At 38.3% G+C, this 23,452-nt stretch overlaps 1 protein-coding gene across 5 annotated transcripts in view; it reads right to left on the reverse strand.

Annotated features, from left to right (window-relative positions):
• nfia (nuclear factor I/A) overlaps window positions 1–7,267 on the reverse strand; it is a 732,109-nt gene extending 724,842 nt beyond the window's left edge. The window contains exon 1 of one of the 5 annotated variants that reach the window (XM_043699269.2): window positions 6,940–7,267. In XM_043699269.2, coding sequence (XP_043555204.1) covers window positions 6,940–7,035 — 96 coding nt within the window. In that variant the 5' untranslated portion in view covers window positions 7,036–7,267. The remainder of the gene's footprint in view (window positions 1–6,939) is intronic. The other 4 variants (XM_043699272.2, XM_043699263.2, XM_043699265.2 and 1 more) reach the window with 4 other exon arrangements.
• Window positions 7,268–23,452: the final 16,185 nt, after the last annotated feature.

Here is a 23,452-nt window from a genome sequence, read left to right on the forward strand (position 1 = left end):
ATATACTTATATCAATGATGACATAAATTGAGAAAGCTAGAAAAATTAACATAGACACAAAAAAGATGTAAAGACTAAAACCACTATATATATTTTCTCTAGACAGCAAACAGTCAGAAACTTTTGTTCCTCTATATTCCTGTGGTGTTACTTTTTTTGTAAATATAACCTGCTGTGGAAGAAAGTTTGTCAGGTTACAATATAAAGTTTACATTTTGGATGAGTAGAATGAATTGCAAGCTCATTGGATAACTGCACTTGTATGGGTGGTGTACAGTCAAGAGTTTTTGCTAGCTCTTTCAGGTAAATATTGTGACAGCTCCTATATCATAGGTGCAAAGTCCAGGGAATTTAACCCCAGTACTTTCAATCATTTAACACTGTAAAATAATATACTGTGAAAGCCTAGGTTGGAAAAAGCAGGCAATTTCAAAAGTATTACCCACATGCAGAATTCTCTCTCTCTCTGAAAATGAATTTTCAGACATAAGGTAAAATGGAATTCCTGTTGTCATAATTTTAAATGGATCAAGAAGGTATATAAGCAAGCACACAAATGATAAACACTTGTAGGTATGGTAATAAGTACATAAGTCGATATGACTGCACAGATATTCATGTGCATATACTTATCATATGCAAGCACAATGCAGTTCTGCTTGTTCTCCAAATCATGCTGCCTGGTGTGTGCTCCAGTGAAGGCAATACACACCTGACGGACAGCTCTGTTCCATTGCACCTGACTGCTGGCTCACATGTGGATCCGTCTGCTTGGTAGTTTTTTGCTCTGTATGAAGCTAATGGAATTTGCAGTTGATTAACCTCAAATCTGGAGTAAGCTCTCGCCTGGCACAGCAGCTGGCGATGTCATGACAACTTGTATTTCTTAAGTGGATAAGACAACCACGGCATTACTGTAGCATTATGCTCTGCACTGAGGAGGACATCTAACAAACTATAGAATGTGAGGGACATGAAGAGACAAAAAGAATTTATGAGGAAAATTAATAGTATATTGAAGTGGTAAAGTAAGATTAGACTGAAACAGAAGGAGAAAAAGTCAATGCAATATATGGTTAGAATCAGCAGACTGATGGTAAGAAACTACAGGTATATTTACAATGATATTTTGTTTTGTGCTGATATTGAATTATGGGGGCCTAATCAGTCACTGTAACATCAGCAGAGTATTGGCTGAAAACCCAGGTAGACGTTTAAGTGGACCTTTCTCTGATCAATCATCAAAATTACACTGGATGATTGCAAGGAAGCCAAAGGAAATTCTTGGCAACAGTATAAGCATAAGCATGGATTCAGGATTCAACCTGAGTCCAGAACAAAGTTTCCTGTTGCCACTAGTTCGGGAATTGTCCATAAAAGGTTATTTATAGACAGAGGGTGAACACTTTCAAGGACTAATGGAAAGATATGTATAAACAAAAGAAGAGTTAGAAAGGGGAAAAGATAGGGTAGACAAAAATATAGAAAAAATAAAATGGAGATGCAGACTGAAAGAGTGGGAAACATCAGATGAAAATGAGCCTAAATTAGGAATGAAGGCATCTGAGCAAGCAGGAGAATACCACCACAAACTGTGGCTAACCTGTAATCTGGAGAAAGACTGGGAACTTAAAACAAGATGTGCAAATATATTAAATTGAACAAGAAATGAAATGCAGAGAAAAACAGTGTGGTAAAAATATAGAGAAGTCAAACCATAGAAAGAGAGATTTAAGCAAGTGCTAAACACAGCAATTTGAACAGGCGCTGTGTCCAGTAAAGGAATAGACCCCAAAAATGGTTAGACTTGAAGATGTCAGGGAATTGTCAGTATCATAATGAAGCTCTTCATTCAAATTGAATGGACTTCTGATTTTAAAGTAATGTTTACCTTGAATATCATATAATGAACTTATTACAATTTAAAATAACTTTGATAAATGTGTCTTCTTATTAAACAAATCGAAACTATCCAAGGAACCAATGCTGCTTTCAAATTAAGCCATAAGGAGCATCAATAAGATGTTCTTCATCTATTATATCTATTTTCTGTGGGTTTTAAATGTATCAGGAGACTTTGCCCACATTGCTACTCTAAAATTGTTTACAACTGTGTACAGGATCAACTGGGTGTCATGCTAACAATTTGTAAAGCCAACATTCTTACTCTTGGTAACCCACATTAGTCAGTTCTTCATTAACAAAATAGAAAGAATCTGTAAAACTTAAATTGGGAGTGGGGAATAGAAAAAATAACTTGCTGAATTTCAGGAAACTCTTTGTACTGACTATAAATGTCATCAACTAGAACATTCTGTTCAGCGTGATAACAGGGAGTGTTACTTATTGCTGTTCTTTGGTACCAAATTAATATTTACCCAATACAGCCAAATTTTCATAAACACAAACGACACTTTTCACTAACATGTTCTCCACATGTTGGGGTATACAATATAAGATGATTTTAAAAAATGGACTGTTTATTTGGGTTATTGACTGCAGTTCTTCAATTAAAGACAGTGTATTTTTATTCAGAAAGTATGGGGCAGGACGCAGGATAACTTCATTCAATGCTTTCGTTCGTCTAGAATCGGAATTGTCCATATTTTGGCGATGTAAGGATGAGACAAAGACATCCGTACCATCAAGCTCACACCATTGTTGCTGCAGATTTTATTTGAAGCTGCTGAATAAGTTACGGTTAATTCAACACGGCGCTCAACACAAGACTCAACATTTCCAACCAACTAAACTTATACACAAAAGGTTTCAGTTGTGTAAAACAGCCGTTTGCCCCATGCAGAAGCTCCTAAGTATCACAATATCATTTTTTAAAAAGTGGTTAAGCGATACCAAGTTACGATGAAGACATCATCGCTACTCAACAAACTTTCACCTGCTATTGTACGGAAATGTTTGGAGGAAAACTGAATACCGGAGATTATAGGAAGCTGCGTTTAAATAACAACATTTATAGAATTATTCCCTTAAATTGCTCACAGGTTGCGCCTTGTTGTCAATTTCTAGTAACTTCCATCGAAACAATACCTTTTCGCTTGTCATTTGTGGGCCTTAATCGGAAATGAATGGGAACATTATAAAGAAGGAATGTTTATATTCAGAGAAATAAAACTTTATAAGAGTAGACAATAATCATTTCAAATGTGTTCGACCATTTAAATTCTAAAACAAGCAAGCGTAAAATGTTAGAGAGTGACAATTAACAAATAAACCAGTGAATCTATTGCCAGCTCTGCAATTTCTGCACATTACAGGTCTGAGACATCACACCGTCAAATGTACTTTAAATGTGTCAAACATCACCGTGGAAATGATTATTAAAACTTCTTTCTGTATCCACTCATAATGAATAGACAAAGCAAAACATTTACATTCGAAATCTTTTTTGGCAGCGCTGTGGGATATCCATGTTCTAACCTACACATCTAATAGTGTTTCTAGCGGAAATCTAAACAGATTCAACGTTAAGGTGAGGTCACCGAGTATCTGAGAGATGACGGTCTCAGTACAAACATGCAAACTCTACTAAGTCTCAAATTGGAAGGCTTCAATTTTTTTTAAATCATCAAATTACGCTGAATGTATTTTGCATCCAGGGGAAAAAAAATCACACAACTGGAGAGAACAAAATGACAATGAATACTCTAGCTGGAGTCTGCATAACTAGGCTGAAAAAACCGCTATTAGATAGTTAGGCTATATATATATATATAGTTTATATTTGAATTGCACTTGTGTTTTGATTTCTGATATGACAACACTGTTAACTATTAAATGATAATTGTCTTTCACATATTGGTGCTAATTTGTTGTATGTTATATATGTATCTATGTGGTTATTACATTTATGTGTGGAAACACCAGCAGCTATTATTACTTAATGTGAATCACACTTACCTAGTCTGTTTTGTAACCAATTTGTGGTATTCCACATGTTTACTGAGAATAATTCTGAGAAGAGCTGGCTTCCCATGATTAGGGATGAAATTTCTAATGACATCTTATGGAAGAACAATTTTTTTAATGTAATGGCAAAGTATAATCAGCTCTTCAGAACGTGAATAACATATGGAAATGAGCTCCATTTATGATATTATAACTACATTTTTGAGTTTTCATTAATGTTAATTATGTAAATTAATGTGTTATTTGCAGAGATTTCTTTTATAGAAGTAACAAACAATTATTTTTTCAATTTTGCGCAAAGTATTTTGCATTTTTATGGCTGTGCTGGTCTTGTAATTGTATCTAAGAAAATTATTTAATTTTCCATTTTGGAAAAAAATGTAAATGATTCTTCATGTCCTTATGTAATTGAAGCTGCAGTTTCCCTTTTTCCTGACAATGATCTGTGTGTCAATCTCAGGTCAATTTCATACATTCAGAATCAACCAACCAGTGATCTCAATGCACTGGAGTTGAATTAAAAAGAGAAACATCAGTAAATAGACTGTTGGAATTACAATGTAATTAACTTATGAAAAACTGTCCAGAAGCAAATAACTAGAGCTATTCTAGAAGGGGAAAAGTGTGGATTATTATTATTTGATTTTTAATACAATTATCAAGATAATATTTAAAACTCATGCAAGACAGAGAATAGAATATCAAATATAATATTCCCATTACAATAAAAGAAAACAAACATTAACTCATGGACTGACTTTTTAAAAACTTGCAGAATTTTAAAGAATGATGCAAATCTAAAAGTCACATACAGACAGGGAATGCAATTGAAATATTTGAAAATGTCATGCTTCTAGATCATCAATATAGCAAAGAGCATATTTCTGACATAGAATATTAGACATAAGAAAAGTTTGTAAGAAAAACATAGCTGTGTGTAAATACTTGCCTACAATATTGGTCATTTGAACAGTGAGTACAGCTTATTAAATTTAGTCTCATATTGCCTTTGGCAACAAAAAAAAAATCAATATTAAAAAAATGTCTCTGAAGAGAGGTTTGTTTTTACAACATGTTTAGAATCCTTTCTGTGTAATTTAAATTCTGAGGGACAGAAAACAGTCTGCATACCACACCTTATTAAGTCCTTAAAACAATAACAAAATTCACTAGACATCATTCCCCACATTTAACATATGAAGTACATTATACACAAATCATACAGTCATAAACATAGGCACTGCATAACATTAGTTCACTCCAAAACTGCATTCATTTTATGGAAATTAATGCAATTATAAATTTTATACTGCATAGTATTTAATGGCAAAATTAGAAACAGGTTGTTAAAAGTGGTTCAGAAAGTAATACTGCAGGCATATCTTCTTTTAAACAGCTGTACATTAACTTCACATGGATTGCTCCTCTGTAAATTTTTAGTTCAAAGCACCATTGAAATTTAATGGCAAAAAGTGGTAAGCACATGCAGAGGGAATAAAAACGCCTCCTTTACAATATTGAAATGTTTACAATTCATTAAAAATAAAATTCTCCTGTCACAGCAGCAGTCAGAGAGGGGGCAAACCTCCTACTGAAAATAAATTCTGCTATAATTATAGTTATCACATTGTAATTTAACTAACAATAGCACAACAGAACTTGCATTATTACCACTCAGCTTCATTATACCAGGAAGGTTCTGGCAGTCGTGCTGGTCCTGTCTAACCTGACAGGAACAAGCATGTAGAAGCAATATTTAAAAAAGGTTAGAACACAAATGGATATGATTCAAACCCTGAGACAGAGGTCATGAATACCTTGACTTGAAACTCTTCACATTAATTCCCCCCGTGAGACACCACATTTCCAAAATTGCATCTAAAAAAATGTAAAGGAAGTCACAAAATTTCAGTCTGCCAGCAGAGAAAGAAGAGCAAGATGCACTGTACAAATCCACTTGCCAGGCTTTATCCTGATATTGATGCAGAACAAGCAAGTTTACGGTCCAGTTGAGAAAGTATAATACACTCATTGTCCCAACAAACTTTTTCCCCCTTCCCTCTTTCTGCCATCCTTCCACCCCTCCAGTCACTTTGGCAGAATTCGTGCTTGCCTCAAGAATAATAATGACCAAAACAAATAATCACTTTTAATGAAGCTAACGTACACGCTGAAGCACACAATGGTGATTCGCATCTCTGTCCCTTGCAACAGAACTCATTTGTATCTAGTGCCACAATGGACTATTGTGCATCCTTCTGCATTCCGTGTATCCTTTTTGATTCAGCAAGTCAAAGGTTGTGTGGCTCGACTGACTGTGAATTGTGTTAACCTCTCCGCACTGCACACCGGAACCATTCAACGACTTAAAATCAGAGGCAAAGTTTCTAACAAACTACATAATGAAAAGGAACGCAAAAACACATGACTGAACTGACAATAACACAGTATCCCACTATAATGAAAACAAACAGAAATGACTGAATACTTTACATCAGTGATATACGGAAGTATTCCAGTATTCAGAGAGTAACTGCTAGAAACAGCTTTAACATGACAAAGTTGATCAAATTTCAAGTTGACAACAACTCTAAATGTTGAAAAAATATACAGATTTTCATGCAGCTATTTTAAATCAAGAGAAATGACTTAAGTCTCACAGCCACTTAAATAAGTAATCACAAGAATTCTGAAACACATTCTGTCTTGCATGCATGAAACTACCTGATCAACAGATACTTTTAAATAACACATCTCTAATTTCACGCTTTAAAAAAAACAAAATTAACACTTTGTCCTGTCAATCACTTGTTCTCTCTTGCACGATTCCAGGATAAGCGGGTTACTGTGTAGTGGTCATTGTTCAAAAAGCACAGAGGAGAAACTGAAAGTGTGAGATTGCAGCTCTGAATAGTGTGAAAATCAAATGTTAATTTGATGAATGCAAGGTCTGGGACATTCAGTCAAAGAGGGAGGGAAAGTAAAAAAAAACAGCTTTTGCTGCCAACTCACCATCCACCATGTCCTGGCTGAGATGTCATAGCACAGCTGCCATTTGATGGAGCTGTCGGAGGGTTTCCCGGCCATTATGCTGTCAGCAACCTTCATCTGATGCAGCTCACGGGAGATAAGACACCTAATTGAGAAAACATTTGCAATGGCATGTTGGGCAACATTGTAGCCCAATCCATACCATATGGAATCATGGGTAAAGTCTCCTTGACAATGAACCAATCTCACAGACCCAGTGGCAAGGTGAACAGGAACTGAGGAGTCATCTGTTCAGTACTGTCTTTGCTTAAAAAAAAGAGCCCACTGCTCAACATCAAAGTGAAGCGGCAAAATAAGTGTTTCAACACTGAGATAATTCAAGTCTGCGAGCTTTTGGTGAACATGGGGATTTAATACGAGAAACACAGGTAGTGGACTATGGACTGAGAATGCCATAGGCTATTAGCCGAAAATTTCTGCATGACAGATGGAACTGCTTAGAGTATCATGCAATGTTTTTACAGACTTAGAGGCTGATGCAGTATCTGTTTCTACATTGCATGCGTAAAGAGCTAATTTTCTCAAACATGAAGAAAATGTGCTATTTTTTCTTCAGCTTCTATTCCTGTTTTAGCTTTTCTTTCATCTAATATTAAGCAAAATATAAGTGTTGTGTTATATTTAAAATAGGAATAGTGCTTTCAGCAGAGTTAGCAGATAATCTGCTTTGAACAGAAGAGTTAATAGGAATTATGAGAGAAAATGTTAAATTACGAGAATTACATTTTTTTAAAGAAATTACATTTCCATCTTACGAACATAATATTGTCATATAATAATTACGTTTTTAAAGATTTTCGAATTTTGATCAACAATCATAAGCAAAATTGGCATATGACAAACAGCATCCTTGTGTTTAGTCACCCAGAACACTTACCGGCTTATGTTACTTCGAGTTTTATTAAAATCAAACCCCTTTTTACCCTAATTACAAATTCTTTGCCCTTAGAGAAATTTGAAGACTGACAGAACGAAAAGAAGGAATAATTTTAAGACAGCACGGAGGCTTCAGAATTAAAAGCAGATATTGTCTTGGAGCTAAACTAAACACAAACAAAACAAAAAGTGTGCCATGGTATTTTTTCCCCCTTCTTTCCTCACAAAGCATGTTGCATCAAAATCAATATCATCTTCGTGTCTTTGAAACAGGAGAATCAATCATGCACATCCATTTTAAGTTATCCAAGTCTAATCAATTCCTTATGGTTATAATTGCAGATAAGTCTTTTATTTCTCTCAAACAACACACTAGATATCAGACAATATCTTGCCCATGGATAGGGGAATTAAATATTTAAATTAAAATGTAGATTAAGTAAATTAGAAAGTTCAGTATTTAGTGAACATGACAGCTGCAATTCAACATTTTGGCATGAATTAAGATCTGTTATTCACACACTTTATTATTCTGCAATGTTTTTGGTAATGATTTGCAACTCCTTTTACTAGACCTTGAAAGGTAAGGTTTCATTAACCTTCTGTTTCTTAAAAGAAATATCATACTGAAAGTATACTATTCCTTCACTATTGTGGAAAGACTAGAAAAAGTGAATTTATGGAAAAGTCTAATTCTACACCCAACTTTCTGAACCAACCATGCAATAAAAAATTTTAAGAGAAGGAAATGCATTGTTAATGCATTAACTTTAATTTTGATTGTTAACCAGCATAGTTGGTGCAACAGACTTCAATAATTAAAATGATTAAACTATGAATAAACATTGAGATTTTAATAACATCCAAAGTAGCAATTCTAACTTTCATTTGCATTGAAAGGTATCATGCAAAATTTCTCTTGAATGTTATTGTGTTGAAAAAACATACTTCCCACAAAGGAGTTTGCTATTGTTCAAAATGAATTCTTTTCACATTTGTAGTTTAAATGAAGGAAAATGTCAACGAATTGCCCAAAAGACACAGACTACCATCCTTAATTGAATCGTAGGTTGTTTCCACAAAAAATGAAATATATTGGATTGTAGAAACAGTTTGTAAGTTAATTTGACTAGTATCTCCTTAAAAATTACATGTAATGTCACAGGTGAAAATAAATGATTTTAACAACTTGTGGGGAAAAAGCTGAAAGAAAGCAAAGGTTAATATAATCTAACTATGCATCAGGTATAGAATGTCAGATCTGTCAAATTTCATCACAGTGTGCTGGTCTGCTAAGAGATTTGATTTTTCACTGCTGTCCTACCATGTTCAAGTCACAAACTGCCAGCAGCAACCAGCAAACAACCATAGGCTTGCAGTAACAGGCCTGAGTGGGAAGCCAGCCGAAAGAACCATCTGCTTCCGATTTCTAACTGAGCCAAGATGTGCAGTGAAGTATCCTCACTAGCTCAGCCAGCCGCCCCACTAAAGTTATTAGCGTTACAAGTGAAATTATCTCTCCAAACAGTGGGGGTGCTGTAAGTCACCTCATGAGAAAACTGAGCAGCATCATTTTCACTTCAGCACAAAGATGCCGTTCTTACAGTTTCACCAAAGGCAGGAGAAACAGAGCATTCCCTATATACTAGGTCCTGCGTGTTCGGTTCCAGTCCACAGGAAGTTCAATAGCTTCTCTGTGACTGGATTTCATTGAGGAACAAAGACAAGCTTCTGTTCATTTTCCCCCTATAATGTCACATTGTGCTTACAAAAACAGAATTCTTTTTTCATTCCTCTGAAAAAAGAGCTTCAGCTGCAAGTAAGAAAACGTTGGATAAAATTATTTAATTCCAAACCCTGCAGGCAACTATCAACACAGGGGCTAAGAAAAATGCAAAAATGTCTAAACCTGTTTTTTTAATGATTCGGTTAGATGTTTAGTAGATAATTTAAAAGCGATTTAATTACATGAAAATGTTATGTTTAATACAATGGTGATATTTCATTATTTTACATATTCTGAACTAAAAATCTAATAAACTAAGATGACCACTTGTACAGTTAATTACAACCCACTGTATATGTTACTAAACCATTCAGTTTTCTTCTTAGGCCTGATCCTGATCTCAGGTGGATTGCTATTGAGAGAGTGCGAATAACTTGCTTTAGAGTTCCAGGACAAGAGGAACCAAAGAACCACTCTACCCCTCCTGATCATCATGCTGTGAGCTACTACTGCAAACTATGTCTGCTTGACATTGGTTGAAATCAAATTCAGACATGCCTGTGATGTCAATTTACTTGCTATCTAGATTCATGCATGTAGAGTGGCTATTTTGAGTTTGGTATCAATTCAGCTGTTAGTATTTGGAATTGTAAACCACCAGGAATCAGAAAGGAGACTGCAAACTAAAAATAAGCATACACCCACAACCTGTGAACAATCTTTGCTTTCTCAATATGGATAAATCTAACCAGACATTGCATTTTCCATTCAGTAAGTTTACAGGTTTTATTAAGATTCAATTTAAATTTTGAATGATTCTTCATACTTCTCAGCAATCTGATGAATAACAAAGAGTTGCAGCTTGATTTATTGAAAATGGCCCTATACCGATAATTCAAGATTTTCTGTATTATAGAGTCATAGAGATGTACAGCACAGAAACAGGCCTTTCGGTCCAACTCACCCATGCCAACCAGATATCCCAACCCAATCTAGTCCCACCTGCCAGCACCTGGCCCATATCCCTCCAAACCATTCCCATTCATACACCCATCCAAATGCCTTTTAAATGTGCAATTGTACCAGCCTCCACTACTTCCTCTGGCAGCTCACGTACACGTACCACCCTCTGAGTGACAAAGTTGCCCCTTAGGTCTCTTTTATATCTTTCCCCTCTCACCCTAAACCTATGCCCTCTAGATCTAGACTGCCCCACCCCAGGGAAAAGACTTTGTCTATTTATCCTATCCATGCCCCTCATGATTTTGTAAACCTCTATAAGGTCACCCCTCAGCCTCCGACGTTTCAGGGAAAACAGGTCCAGCCTGTTCAGCCTCTCCCTATAGCTCAAATCCTCCAACCCTGGCAACATCCTTGTAAATCTTTTCTGAACCCATTCAAGTTTCACATTATCTTTCCGAAAGAGACCAGGAACTGCACACAACATTCCAACAGTGGCCGAAACAATGTCCTGTACAGCAGCAACATGACCTCCCAACTCCTGTACTCAATACTTTGACCAATAAAGGAAAGCATACCAAACACCTTCTTCACTATCCTATCTACCTGCGACTCCACTTTCAAGGAACTATGATCCTGCACTTCAAGGTCTCTTTGTTCAGCAACACTCCCTAGGACCCTACCATTAAGTGTCTAAGTCCTGCTAAGATTTGCTTTCCCAAAATGCAGCATCTCACATTTATCTGAATTAAACTCCATCTGCCACTTCTCAGTCTATTGGCGCATCTGATCAAAATCCCATTGTAATCCGAGGTAACGTTCGTCGCTATCCACTACACCTCCAATTTTAGTGTCATCAGCAAACTTACTAACTGTATCTCTTATGCTCACATCCAAATCATTTACATAAATGACGAAAAGTAGTGGACCCAGCACCGATCCTTGTGACACTCCACTGGTCACAGGTCTCCAGTCTGAAGAACATCCCTTCACCACCACCCTCTGTCTTCTACCTTTAAGTCAGTTCTATATCCAAATGGCTAGTTCTCCATGTATTCCGTGAGATCTAACCTTGCTAACCAGTCTCTCATGGGGAACCTTGTCGAACGCCTTACTGAAGTTCCATATAGATCACATCCACTGCTCTGCCCTCATCAATCCTCTTTGTTACTTCTTCAAAAAACTCAATCAAGTTTGTGAGACATGATTTCCCAGGCGTAAAGCCATGTTATAGAACATAGAAAAATATAGCGCAGTACAGGCCCTTTGGCCCTCGATGTTGCGCCGATCCAAGCCCACCTAACCTACACTAGCCCACAATCCTCCATATGCCTATCCAATGCCCGTTTAAATGCCCATAAAGAGGGAGAGTTCACCACTGCTACTGGCAGGGCATTCCATGAACTCACGACTCGCTGAGTAAAGAATCTACCCCTAACATCTGTCCTATACCTACCACCCCTTAATTTAAAGCTATGCCCCCTCGTAATAGCTGACTCCATACGTGGAAAAAGGTTCTCATGGTCAACCCTATCTAAACCCCTAATCATCTTGTAAAATCATCATGTTGACAATCCCTAATCAGCCCTTGCCTTTCCAAATACATCCTGTCCCTCAGGATTCCTTCCAACAACTTGCCCACCACCGACATCAAGCTCTCTGGTGTATAGTTCCCTGGCTTGTCCTTACCACCCTTCTTAAACAGTGGCACCACGTTAACCAACCTCCAGTCTTTCGGCACCTCACCTGTGACTATCGGTGATACAAATATCTCAGCAAGTGGTCCAGCAATCACTTCCCTGGCGTCCCACAGAGTTCTAGGGTACACCTTATCAGGTCCTGGGGATTTATCTACCTTCATGCATTTCAAGATATCCAGCACTTCCTTCTTTGTAATGGGTGAATAGTATTCAAGAAAGTTACAGCTTTTTTACAACGGATTTTTAAATTATGAATTAAATTTGGGTTGGACGCTGACAGAAGGTACGTAATAGGATAAGAAAAAGTCACAGAAATAGTCATTCAGCCTAATTAGTCCATGCCAGCATTCATACTTCACTCAAGCTGCCTCCCATCGTTTCTTATCTAAATCTGTCATTATATCTTCTATTTTCTTCTTCATCTGTTTATCTATCTTCAACTTATTATTTTGTTTCAAACATTTCCCGTTCAAGCAAGGTCAACATTCTTATCTTTCTTTGAGTAAGAACTTTTCTTCTGAATTCCCCATTGGATTTCTTGGTGAATATCTTATATTGATAATTTATAGCTATTCTTTTCTAAACAAGTAGTCCTGATTAGAAAGGCCTGGGCTCAAGGCCTACTCATTTAGGCTGACACTTCCAATGCAGTGCTAAAAAAGTGCAGCAGTGTCAGAGATGTTGGTTTTCAACTGTGATGTTAAACTGAAGCACCATCTTCTCCTTGGTTGGGTATCAACAGTCCACTGGCACTATTTTAATAAAGAGCAGGAAAGTTATTCACATTGACTTGGCCATCTTGTTATCCATCAATAAATAACATATTGGTGGAATGGTGGCTCAGTAGTTAGCACTGCTGCCTCACAACACCAGGAACCCAGATTTGATTCCAGCCTCGGGTGACTGTCTGTGTGGAGTTTGCACATTCTTCCCTTGTCTGTATGGGTTTCCTCCCACAGTCCAAAGACATGCAGGTTAGATGATTTGGCCATGCTAAATTTCCCATAGTGTTAACGGAAGTGTAGGTTAGGTGCATTAGATAGGGGCTAAATATAGGGTAGGGGGGATTGGTCTGGGTGAGTTACTCTTTGAAGAGTTGGTGTAGACATGTTGGGCCAAAGAGTGTGTTTCCACACTGATGGGACTCTGTTACAAAAAAGAGGAAACATCGGGTGTGTTCACTCGATCAAAATGTTCTGTCATTTTGAGAATCATAATGGCTAGACAATTTCCAAAGGAACTTTGTGATTTATTAGAATTACCTTTTGATGGGAATTTGGCAGATCCTCCATCATTTATAAACAACATATTCACTTCTGCATGGAAATAGATAAACCCTTGTGCATCATGCTCTGTGATAAAACATGATTCCTGGAAAGGTCATGAACAGCACTTTACGCACAACTGTAACTCACAAAAACTTGAACTGATTTTTCAAACATTTTTCCTGAAAGGACTGACTATTGCCAGGCGTTACTATACCAGCACTGTCAATAGATTGTCCAAATGGTGCTTCTCCTGTGTAAGTTAGATATTTCCTAATCAAACTGTTCAGAGATGTTATTACACACCTCTATAGCAGTTGAGACAGGAACCCAGGTCTCCTGGATCAAACATAGGGACAATGCACTTGCACCACAAGAGCCTCCAGTATGGTGGAGCCACCAAGGCTGAGCCCAATCCTGTACTTACTCACAACCCACAATTGTCATATTCCAGGAGGAATTATAAGATAGAATTAGAAGTGACAGACCAGCCTGGTTCTTCATCCCAAACTGACAGGCACTGAGGCCAATTACAAATGTTAATGTCGCCATCACTCAGATCAACGCAGAACTGGCATCATGGCCTTCTTGATTCACTGCACCCAATATTGAACCTTAGGTTCAACAATGAAGGGAATTTCAGTGAAATATTTAATTATGAATATCCAGATCAATATCCAAAATGAAACATGCAGCCACACAATACTTGAAACATGAAATGGGCTCAATTGACATTGAACTGTTCAGTTACTGCAAATGCAATACAAATATCTCAAGGTAATGATTTTATATTATTTCCAATATAACTTATTTCTTATATCGATCAAAATGATCAATATGACCTCAAAATTTTGAAGTTAGTAACACGGGGAGAATATGTGCAGTGAACAGCTACAATAAACTCAGGAAGAGTAGCTACAAGGCTAATGGTACCCTTGAAAGGAAACTATTCGCAATCTTGGAAGTCAACAGTGCCAAATAAAATAGCAGCCTTGTGGAGCACCTGGAATATGAGGACATTACATTACATGGAGCCGTTATCTGGAAATAATGTGCTCCTGTCTATTTTCTTGATGTTGTCAAAGATTCAATTTGTCATAATGATTGACTTATTGTTACTTTCTTAGTGTCAAAATAACAAATGGTAGGAGGCAATTAAGGGCAAATAATAAAGTTTTTATGAACTTCACAGGAATTTGAATGTCCACTACTCAGAGCCAATGAGGCAGAAACTAGTATTTATTAATTTTTCAGCATGAACATGGGCACAAAGCAAATCGATTTAGCAGTGGGTTGTCCTCTGTCCAAGGTATTGATTCTAATGTTAATTCTGTTGGGCCCATTGATGTTAGTGTTTCAGGTACATAAAACAGATAGGAGGCCTATTAAATATGCAAAGGATGTATTTAATCCTTTACCCTTTGATAAATTGGTCACCTCATGAGTAAGGCAGTTAGTGTTCAAATGAAGGGAGGTTTTTGAATTTTGTTTCAAAAAGACATCTCCTATGGTGTCAGGGGGAGTGGAAGTGCTGCACAGATTCTTCTGCAGTTGCTTCTGTGACCCAGAACTCTCTGGGAAAGACTGGCAGCTAGCCTAAAACCAGTTGGCTTTCCACTGTGGGGTGAGCTGCCTATTAAACGAGACCAACTCTATCCGCAGCATCAAGTCTGTACTTGGAAACAGGCTCAGACTAATTTTTAGTTCCTCTAGAATTAGCTAGTCTCCAATATTGATATTGCTTACAAGATTTATTCAGTAAGATCTCATTTCTATTCTGTGTAACACCAGACCAGATAAAACCATTATGATATGTCAATGGTTCCTCTAACTCTAGCATTTAATTTCCTTATTCATGCGATGTTGAGTGACCTTTACCAGACCATTTGTGAGAAACACTCAAGTCTGAAGGCATTTAACCTGTAGCTTATCAAATTATTACCTCAAATGCCCTCCAAGAAGGGAATGCAGGGAATAAAGTGTTAATTATTTTTAGGAACTAATGCTCGAATCAATATATTTTGGGCAGAGCTGACTTCAAATGATCCAGTAAGAACAACATCTGTGATATTTGATCTTTTGTCAATACAGATTGCAGTACCTTTTGAGAGGCTTTCATGGGGAGACAGTGGTGTGATGGTAATGCCAATGGACCAGTAAAGGTTTGGACACATGGGTTAAAATCTTAATTATGGCAGTTCAATAAATAAAATCTGGATTTACATCTCCTATCAGTCATGGCGACTGTGAAGGAATAATTAATTTCAAAAAAGAAAATTTGCCATCCCTTAGCTGGCCTGACATACACGTGAGTTTGAATTTTAAATTGTCTTAAATAACCTGGTTCAGAACAAGGACAATTAGGGACAGATTAAAAAAAAACTGTTATTAATTGTACAGGTTGAGCTGCGTAAATTTCTTCTGATACTCCTTGACACCTGTAAATCTTATTTCTGCTACTGTGATGGTTCCTTGCGCTCTAGTGATACCCAGTACTCTTAAAGCTGCCTATAGGATCAAATGTGCTTTGGAGTGGATAGTGTACATAAAGGTCTATGGGGTAGTCTTTAGACTTTCGCTCCATAATGCTTACCACTTTCTAATGCAAAACATTCAGATTAGGTCTCATTTTAAGGGATCTTTCCTGTCATTAATGACTTCCATAGTTCTGATGATGCACAGGATGAGATATATCCTTAGATTAGGTAAAAACAATGACTGCAGATGCTGGAAACCAGATTCTGGATTAGTGGTGCTGGAAGAGCACAGCAGTTCAGGCAGCATCCGAGGAGCAGTAAAATTGACATTTCGGGCAAAAGCCCTTCATCAGGAATAAAGGCAGAGAGCCTGAAGCGTGGAGAGATAAGCTAGAGGAGGGTGGGGGTGGGGAGAAAGTAGCATAGAGTACAATAGGTGAGTGGGGGAGGGGATGAAGGTGATAGGTTAGGGAGGAGGGTGGAGTGGATAGGTGGAAAAAAATATAGGCAGGTCGGACAAGTCATGGGGACAGTGCTGAGCTATCCTTAGATTGTTAATGGAGGAAACTTTCCAAGGTTATGCTCAGGCTGGATTCTGCAAAGCATTACTGGGTTTCAGAGGCAGGGATTCATCTGCAAACAACAGTATTGGTCATGCTGGGAGAGAAATGTATCTGCTAATTGATTGAAGGGTATAATCTGGCCCTTCTGGAGGAACTCGCCTTGTGATCTCTTTCTCAGGCCAGGCTCTGATTCACCTGATGAGTCAGTGTGAGAGCTCCCTGTTGTGCTGGATTATGAACAGGGCTGGAGCAAGAGAAATTTCAAGCAGCCTGGAGCCTTTTTTTAGAAACTCGCTGATATAAATTGCAGCCCCCAATCACCAGAAAGAAATGCAGCCAGTGGACATGAGAGAGTTGGACATCATTATGAGCAGGTTAAAAAGGGAATAATACATATTCGATGTTAAGCCCCAGTCAAGCACAAAGAAGAAGCATTCTGTGTCCAGGTAGGACAGATTAGCAACTCAAAGGGCTTGGAAGAAACATAGAAGAAATAAAAGGCATTGGAGAAGCAAACAATGCGTAAATAAAGAGAGAATATATGAGGAAAATGCAATAAAATGGGTCAACTGAAAAACCTGGAACACCTTTCAGTCAGATAATAAATTAAACTAGGTTCATAGAAACATGGAATATTCAAAGAAGAATAGATCATTCATCCTCACAAGTTTGTCCATCATTCAAGTTAAATCAGAGGTGATTTGTACCCCAACTCTGTTTGTTTGCCTTTGCTAAGACTCACTTTATATCTCTGTCCTGCAAAAATGAAAATACTGTTAGATTCTGAAGTTATAGTTGTCAGTTTTCAGATCAGAGCACTTTAGTGCAACTGATATAAGATCAGATTTTATTCCTGATTATTGCCTTGAGGTCTGTCAGGAAATTACAAGTCCAGAGATGCAGTCAGAATTGGAATTAACTGGGAAGTTTAAAAAAAAGCAAATAACAGGTGCAGTTAGCTTACTGCTAAGTACAAGGGGTCATTGACTGTTTGCTGCCTTCATGGCCATGTGTACAATGGGCTCACCAGGGGCTGGTCAAACAAAAACATTTCATGCCACCACAGTGCAGATTGTATGTGACCACTGCTTCCAGATCTTGTTGGTGTGCATGTGGTTCTCTAGGAATATTATGATCCTTATATCCTCAGGCACTCCCAGATATCACTGGTCCTTGGGCCACAACTAGATGGTTGCTTGAAGATAGAAGTGATAAATGTTAAAGAGGTAGCTCATGAAGCCAGCCATCCAACAGGACAATTATTGAGAACATCACTTGCCTTTAAGAAATGAAATTCTAATGCCTGGACCGATCTGTTGCTGCCTTACATTATGCACCTTTTTACTGGTGCAGCCTGGTGCTGCAGGTACAGATGAGCACATTGTAGACTGGCAAGCATCCTCAGATGAAAAATTTAATGATAACTTAGAAGGAGAACATCAGGATCAATCCCAGTATGCCATACAACATGAGAATCAGTATAAAGTGGCTATCATGGTGATATGGGAGTCGCTGATAATGAAGCACTTCTCATAGAAATAAAAGTTCATTCCCCCAAGCAGTAAGGATGGCCCCTTACAAATGTTAACCTTCAATTCTAATACACTGCCAATATCCTGTAGGCCCACATCACCAATATTCTTTAAAAGAGAGCATCTGAGGCCCCTGAAAGGTGACCGTGGTTTGCTACCCACATGTGACAGGCGTGTAAATGTAAAGCAACCATCCTCCAAATGTTCTGCTGGTTGTCTAAATCCATCGAACTCAGCACCGCCTTCCTTACCTGCAACCTTCTTCCTGACCTCTCCGCCCCCACCCCAGTCTGACCTATCACCCTCACCTTGACCTCTTTCCACCTATCACATTTCTGACGTCCCTCCCCCAAGTCCCTCCTCCCTACCTTTTATCTTAGCCTGCTGGACACAATTTCCTCATTCCTGAAACGTCGATTCTCCTATTCCCTGGATGCTGCCTGACCGGCTGCGCTTTTCCAGCAACACATTTTCAGCTCTGATCTCCAGCATCTGCAGACCTCACTTTCTCCTCCTATGAGCTGCTAGTCTCTTGATGGAAGAAGCCATGCATGCAGATATGAGCCACTGCTCAGGGACGAGATGACTTTCTCCCATCCCAACAACCACCACAGTATGTATGCCCTCTAGAATCTCACCTTCATATATCCAACAGCCACTACCTTATAGATGACTCTGGAGATTTATCAACTGCCTGGATGCTTCTCTGTAAGTCTCAGGCCTAGACTGTTACCACTGACCACAGCTGGTCCAGCTCTTGTGTAGTGTTTGAAATAGTTAGGACTACTTTGTTTACAAAAGTGTGCATACGTAACCAATGTTCCAGGTCAATGATCATTCATTGAAAGTGGAAGAAGTAGCGATGTGACAGTGTTTTAGTGAGAACAGATGGAGAGAGGGAGGAGAGAAAAGAACAAAAAAAAAGGTTTGTGATAGTGTGGACTGTGGAAGATAGCAAATGAGAAAAGTGATTATTGTGCAAGATAAAAGGAGATGCAAATGGTACAAATAAAGAAATAAAAGATGTCTCCAGATGGGGTATGAATCGAAATATCAGTACTATTATGATCATCCAAAAATATCTCAAATTGTTAATTTAAAGACATGGCCCAGATTCTGAAACTTCTACTAAAATTTATTGGAATAGTGTAAGAGGTTGAGGACCAAGAGATCAGAGTAGAAATGAAAGTGATAAATAGCTCAAGCTGATAGAGAAGAATGGATTGGAAGAAGTAATATAAATTGCTGCCTTACATAAAAAGGACTGACTGGGGCCTTGCACAATAGTGCAGAAGTATATGAACTGGGAAGTGTCATAATAAATATACTTGTGAATATATTTTGGTTGTATTATTAATTTATCAATATATCAGTTCATTCTTAATTTTAAGATCTGAATACAGTTGTATCTGAAATGAAGACTTATCTGTTCTTTTCATAACTGTTCGAGGAGAAAGTGAGGTCTGCAGACGCTGGAGATCAAAGCTGAAACTTTATTGCTGGAACAGCTCAGCAGGTCAGACAGCATCTAGGGAAAAGGAGATTCGACGTTTCGGGCACATTCCTGAGGAAGGGCATGTGCCCGAAACGTCGAATCTCCTTTTCCCTAGATGCTGTCTGACCTGCTGAGCTGTTCCAGCAATAAAGTTTCAGTTTTCATAACTGTTGCCTGACCTACAGTATCTTTCCATCACTTTCTGCTTTTATTTTGGAATGCCCATATATGCAGCATTTTCCATTTTACTGTAAAAATGTTGATGAAGACATTGTCCCATTACAACAGAAATACATGTAGGAGACATCTAATGTGGATTTTTTTTGCAGTTATGTTCTGCTTCACCACCATTACCTTTGTTCAAAAATATGAAAGAAATCTCATTTACCAGCACACTTTCCCATTAGTTACCAACAGAGTGAAACTACAGCAGGGGATCACATGCATGCTAGCTACATAAATCAGCCTGTAGCAAACAAAACAGTCCTATATCCAATTGTTCAGAACAGATCTTCATTTCACTGCCACATCCAGTTGAAAATAATTATTATGCGCCATCAGGTAATTAGCAGAAAGAGGAGGAGGATCGATGAACAATCAATGTTTATCCCTTCTGTCACTTGGCACTTTTATTTCAGTGTATTGGAAGGATATGATTGCACTGGAGACAGTGCACAGTAGATTCACCAGGATGTTGCCTGCGATGAAAAGTCTCAGTTATGAGGAGAAACTGAATTGGCTGGGTTTGCTTTCTGTGGACAAAAGTGAAGACTGCAGATGTGGGAGATTAAAGTCAAGTGTGTGGTGCTGGAAAAGCACAGCAGGTCAGGCAGCATCTGAGGAGGAGGAAAATCGATGTTTCGGGCAAAAGCCCTTCATGAGGGCTTTTGCCCGAAACGTCGATTTTCCTGCTCCTCCGATGCTGCCTGACCTGCTGTGCTTTTCCAGCACCACACTCTTGATTTGCTTTCTGTGGAGCCAGACTGACAGGAACTCTGACTGAGGTGTACAAAATTATGAGTGGCTTAGACAGAGTGGATTGTGGGAATCTCTTCCCCTTGACAGATATGTCTAAGACCAGAGGGTATAAGTTTAACGTGAGGAGCAAATAGTTTAAAGGCGATCTGAGAAAGAAATTTTTCACCTAGAGGGTGCCTGAGAGGGAGGTGAAGACAGATATTCTCACATTTAAAAAGCATTTGGATAAGTACTTAAAATGCCAGGACATTGTAGGCTATTGATCAAGTGCAGGTAAATGGGATTAATGAGTCTGTTGTTTGTTGGCCAGCATTGATATTGTGGGCTGAAGGGCTTATTTCTATATTGTATGACTCTATGACTTTCACCCAATGTATTAATTTGAGAATACACAACCTTTCTGCAAAAAAACTCAATTATTATACTTAACCTAAAAACAAATTATATGATCTTATGCTGTTTATAGTTGATTACATAACAACAGTAACTACCCTTTGAAATTAATAAATTGGACGTGAAACACTTTGTTAGGATGTCTCAATATAAAAAGATATTTCCCTCTTTTCATTCTAGTTTGGTGTTTCACTCATTCACTACAACACATGTAACTAAAGAGATTGCAATATCTTATTCACATATTGCAATGGGGACTCCAATTTTGTTTCAAAATGCTACAATATGCAACTGAAATCTTCAACTTAGAGTAACCTAAGCAGAGCTCTACCCAAAAACACTGAACTATTGATAAAAATTAATCCTCTGAGCGATAACAAAGTATAGCTTTATTTTCATTTCAATATCCTGCCAATATTAAATCTTAATCCATATTTGGACAATTCAAATTATCTCATTCTAAGTTTATACTCGGATAATAACAAGGGGCATCAAATTGATCCTCCCTTAATCTCTTAAAACAGAAATGCCTGCTAAATAGCAGCATGATGAGCAAGGAATCCTGACTTGAAAAGTCCCAGTTCTGGAGAAGGGTCACTGGACCTGAAACATTAACCATACTTTCTCTCCACAGTTGCTGCCTGACCTGCTGAGTTTTTTCAGCAATTTATGGTTTATGATCTTTTGGTTTTACCAGGGCCCTGGAGAATGGTACACTTGGTGAACTGATATTCATGGTAGTGTCTGATTTTCACGGCATGGGCGGCCGTGGCTGACGAGGGAAGTAAAGAAACATATAAAGTTAAAAGAGAAAAAGTATAACATAGCTAAGATAAGTGGGAAAACTGAGGACTGGGAAGCTTTTAAAGAGCAACAGAGGATTACTAAGAAGGAAATACGCAGAGGAAAAATGAGGTACGAAGGTAAACTGGCCAAGAATATTAAGGAGGGTAGTAAAAGCTTTTTTAGGTATGTGCAAGGCAAAAAAATGGTTAGGACAAAAATTGGGCCCTTGAAGACAGAAACAGGGGAATATATTACTAGGAACAAAGAAATGGCAGAGGAATTAAATGGGTACTTCAGATCTGTGTTCACTGGGGAAGACACAAGCAATCTCCCTGAGGTAACAGTGGCTGAAGGACCTGAACTTAAGGGAATTTATATTTGCCAGGATTTGGTGTTGGAGAGACTGTTAGGTCTGAAGGTTGTTAAGTCTCCGGGGCCTGATGGTCTGCATCCCAGGGTACTGAAGGAGGTGGCTCGGGAAATCGTGGATGCGTTGGTGATTATTTTCCAGAGTTCAATAGATTCGGGGTCGGTTCCTGAGGATTGGAGGGTGGCTAATGTTATACCACTTTTTAAGAAAGGTGGGCGAGAGAAAGCAGGAAATTATAGACCAGTTAGTCTGACCTCAGTGGTGGGAAAGATGCTGGAGTCTATTATAAAGGATGAAATTACTGCACATCTGGATAGTAGTAACAGGATAGGACAGAGTCAGCATGGATTTATGAAGGGGAAATCATGCTTGACTAATCTTCTTGAATTTTTTGAGGATGTAACTCTGAAGTTGGACGAAGGAGATCCAGTAGATGTAGTGTACCTGGACTTTCAGAAAGCTTTTGATAAAGTCCCACACAGGATGTTAGTGAGTAAAATTAGGGCTCATGGTATTGGGGGCAAAGTACTAGATTGGACTGAAAATTGGTTGGCTAATCGGAAACAAAGGGTAGTGATAAATGGCTCCATTTCGGAATGGCAGGCAGTGACCAGTGGGGTACTGCAGGGATCCGTGCTGGGACTGCAGCTTTTTACAATACATATTAATGATATTGAAGATGGTATCAGCAATAACATTAGCAAATTTGCTGATGAAAGAAAGCTGGGTGGCAGGGTGAAATGTGATGAGGATGTTAGGAGATTACAGGGTGACCTGGACAAGTTAAGTGAGTGGGCAGATGCATGGCAGATGCAGTTTAATGTGGATAAATGTATGGTTATCCACTTTGGTGGCAAGAACAGGAAGGCAGACTACTACCTCAATGGAATCAATTTATGTAAAGGGGCAGTACAGAGAGATCTGGGTGTTCTTGTACACCAGTCAATGAAGGCAAGCATGCAGGTACAGCAGGTAGTGAAGAAGGCTAATAGCATGCTGGCCTTCATAACAAGATGAATTGAGTATAGAAACAAAGAGGTGCTTCTGCAGCTGTACAGGGCCCTGGTGAGACCACACCTGGAGTACTGTGTGCAGTTCTGGTCTCCAAATTTGAGAAAAGACATTCTGGCTATTGAGGGAGTGCAGCGTAGATTCACGAGGTCAATTCCTGGAATGGCAGGATTACCTTACACTGAAAGACTGAAGCGACTGGGCTTGTATACCCTTGAGTTTCGAAGACTGAGAGGGGATCTGATTGAGACGTATAAGATTATGAAAGGATTGGACACTTTGGCAGTAGGAAACATATTTCCACTGATGGGTGAGTGCCGAACCAGAGGACACAGCTTAAAA

Source organism: Chiloscyllium plagiosum, unplaced genomic scaffold (genome assembly GCF_037043375.1).
Source record: "Chiloscyllium plagiosum isolate Xiang-an unplaced genomic scaffold, Cpla_swu_hap1 HiC_scaffold_9, whole genome shotgun sequence".
Classification (NCBI taxonomy): Eukaryota; Metazoa; Chordata; class Chondrichthyes; order Orectolobiformes; family Hemiscylliidae; genus Chiloscyllium; species Chiloscyllium plagiosum.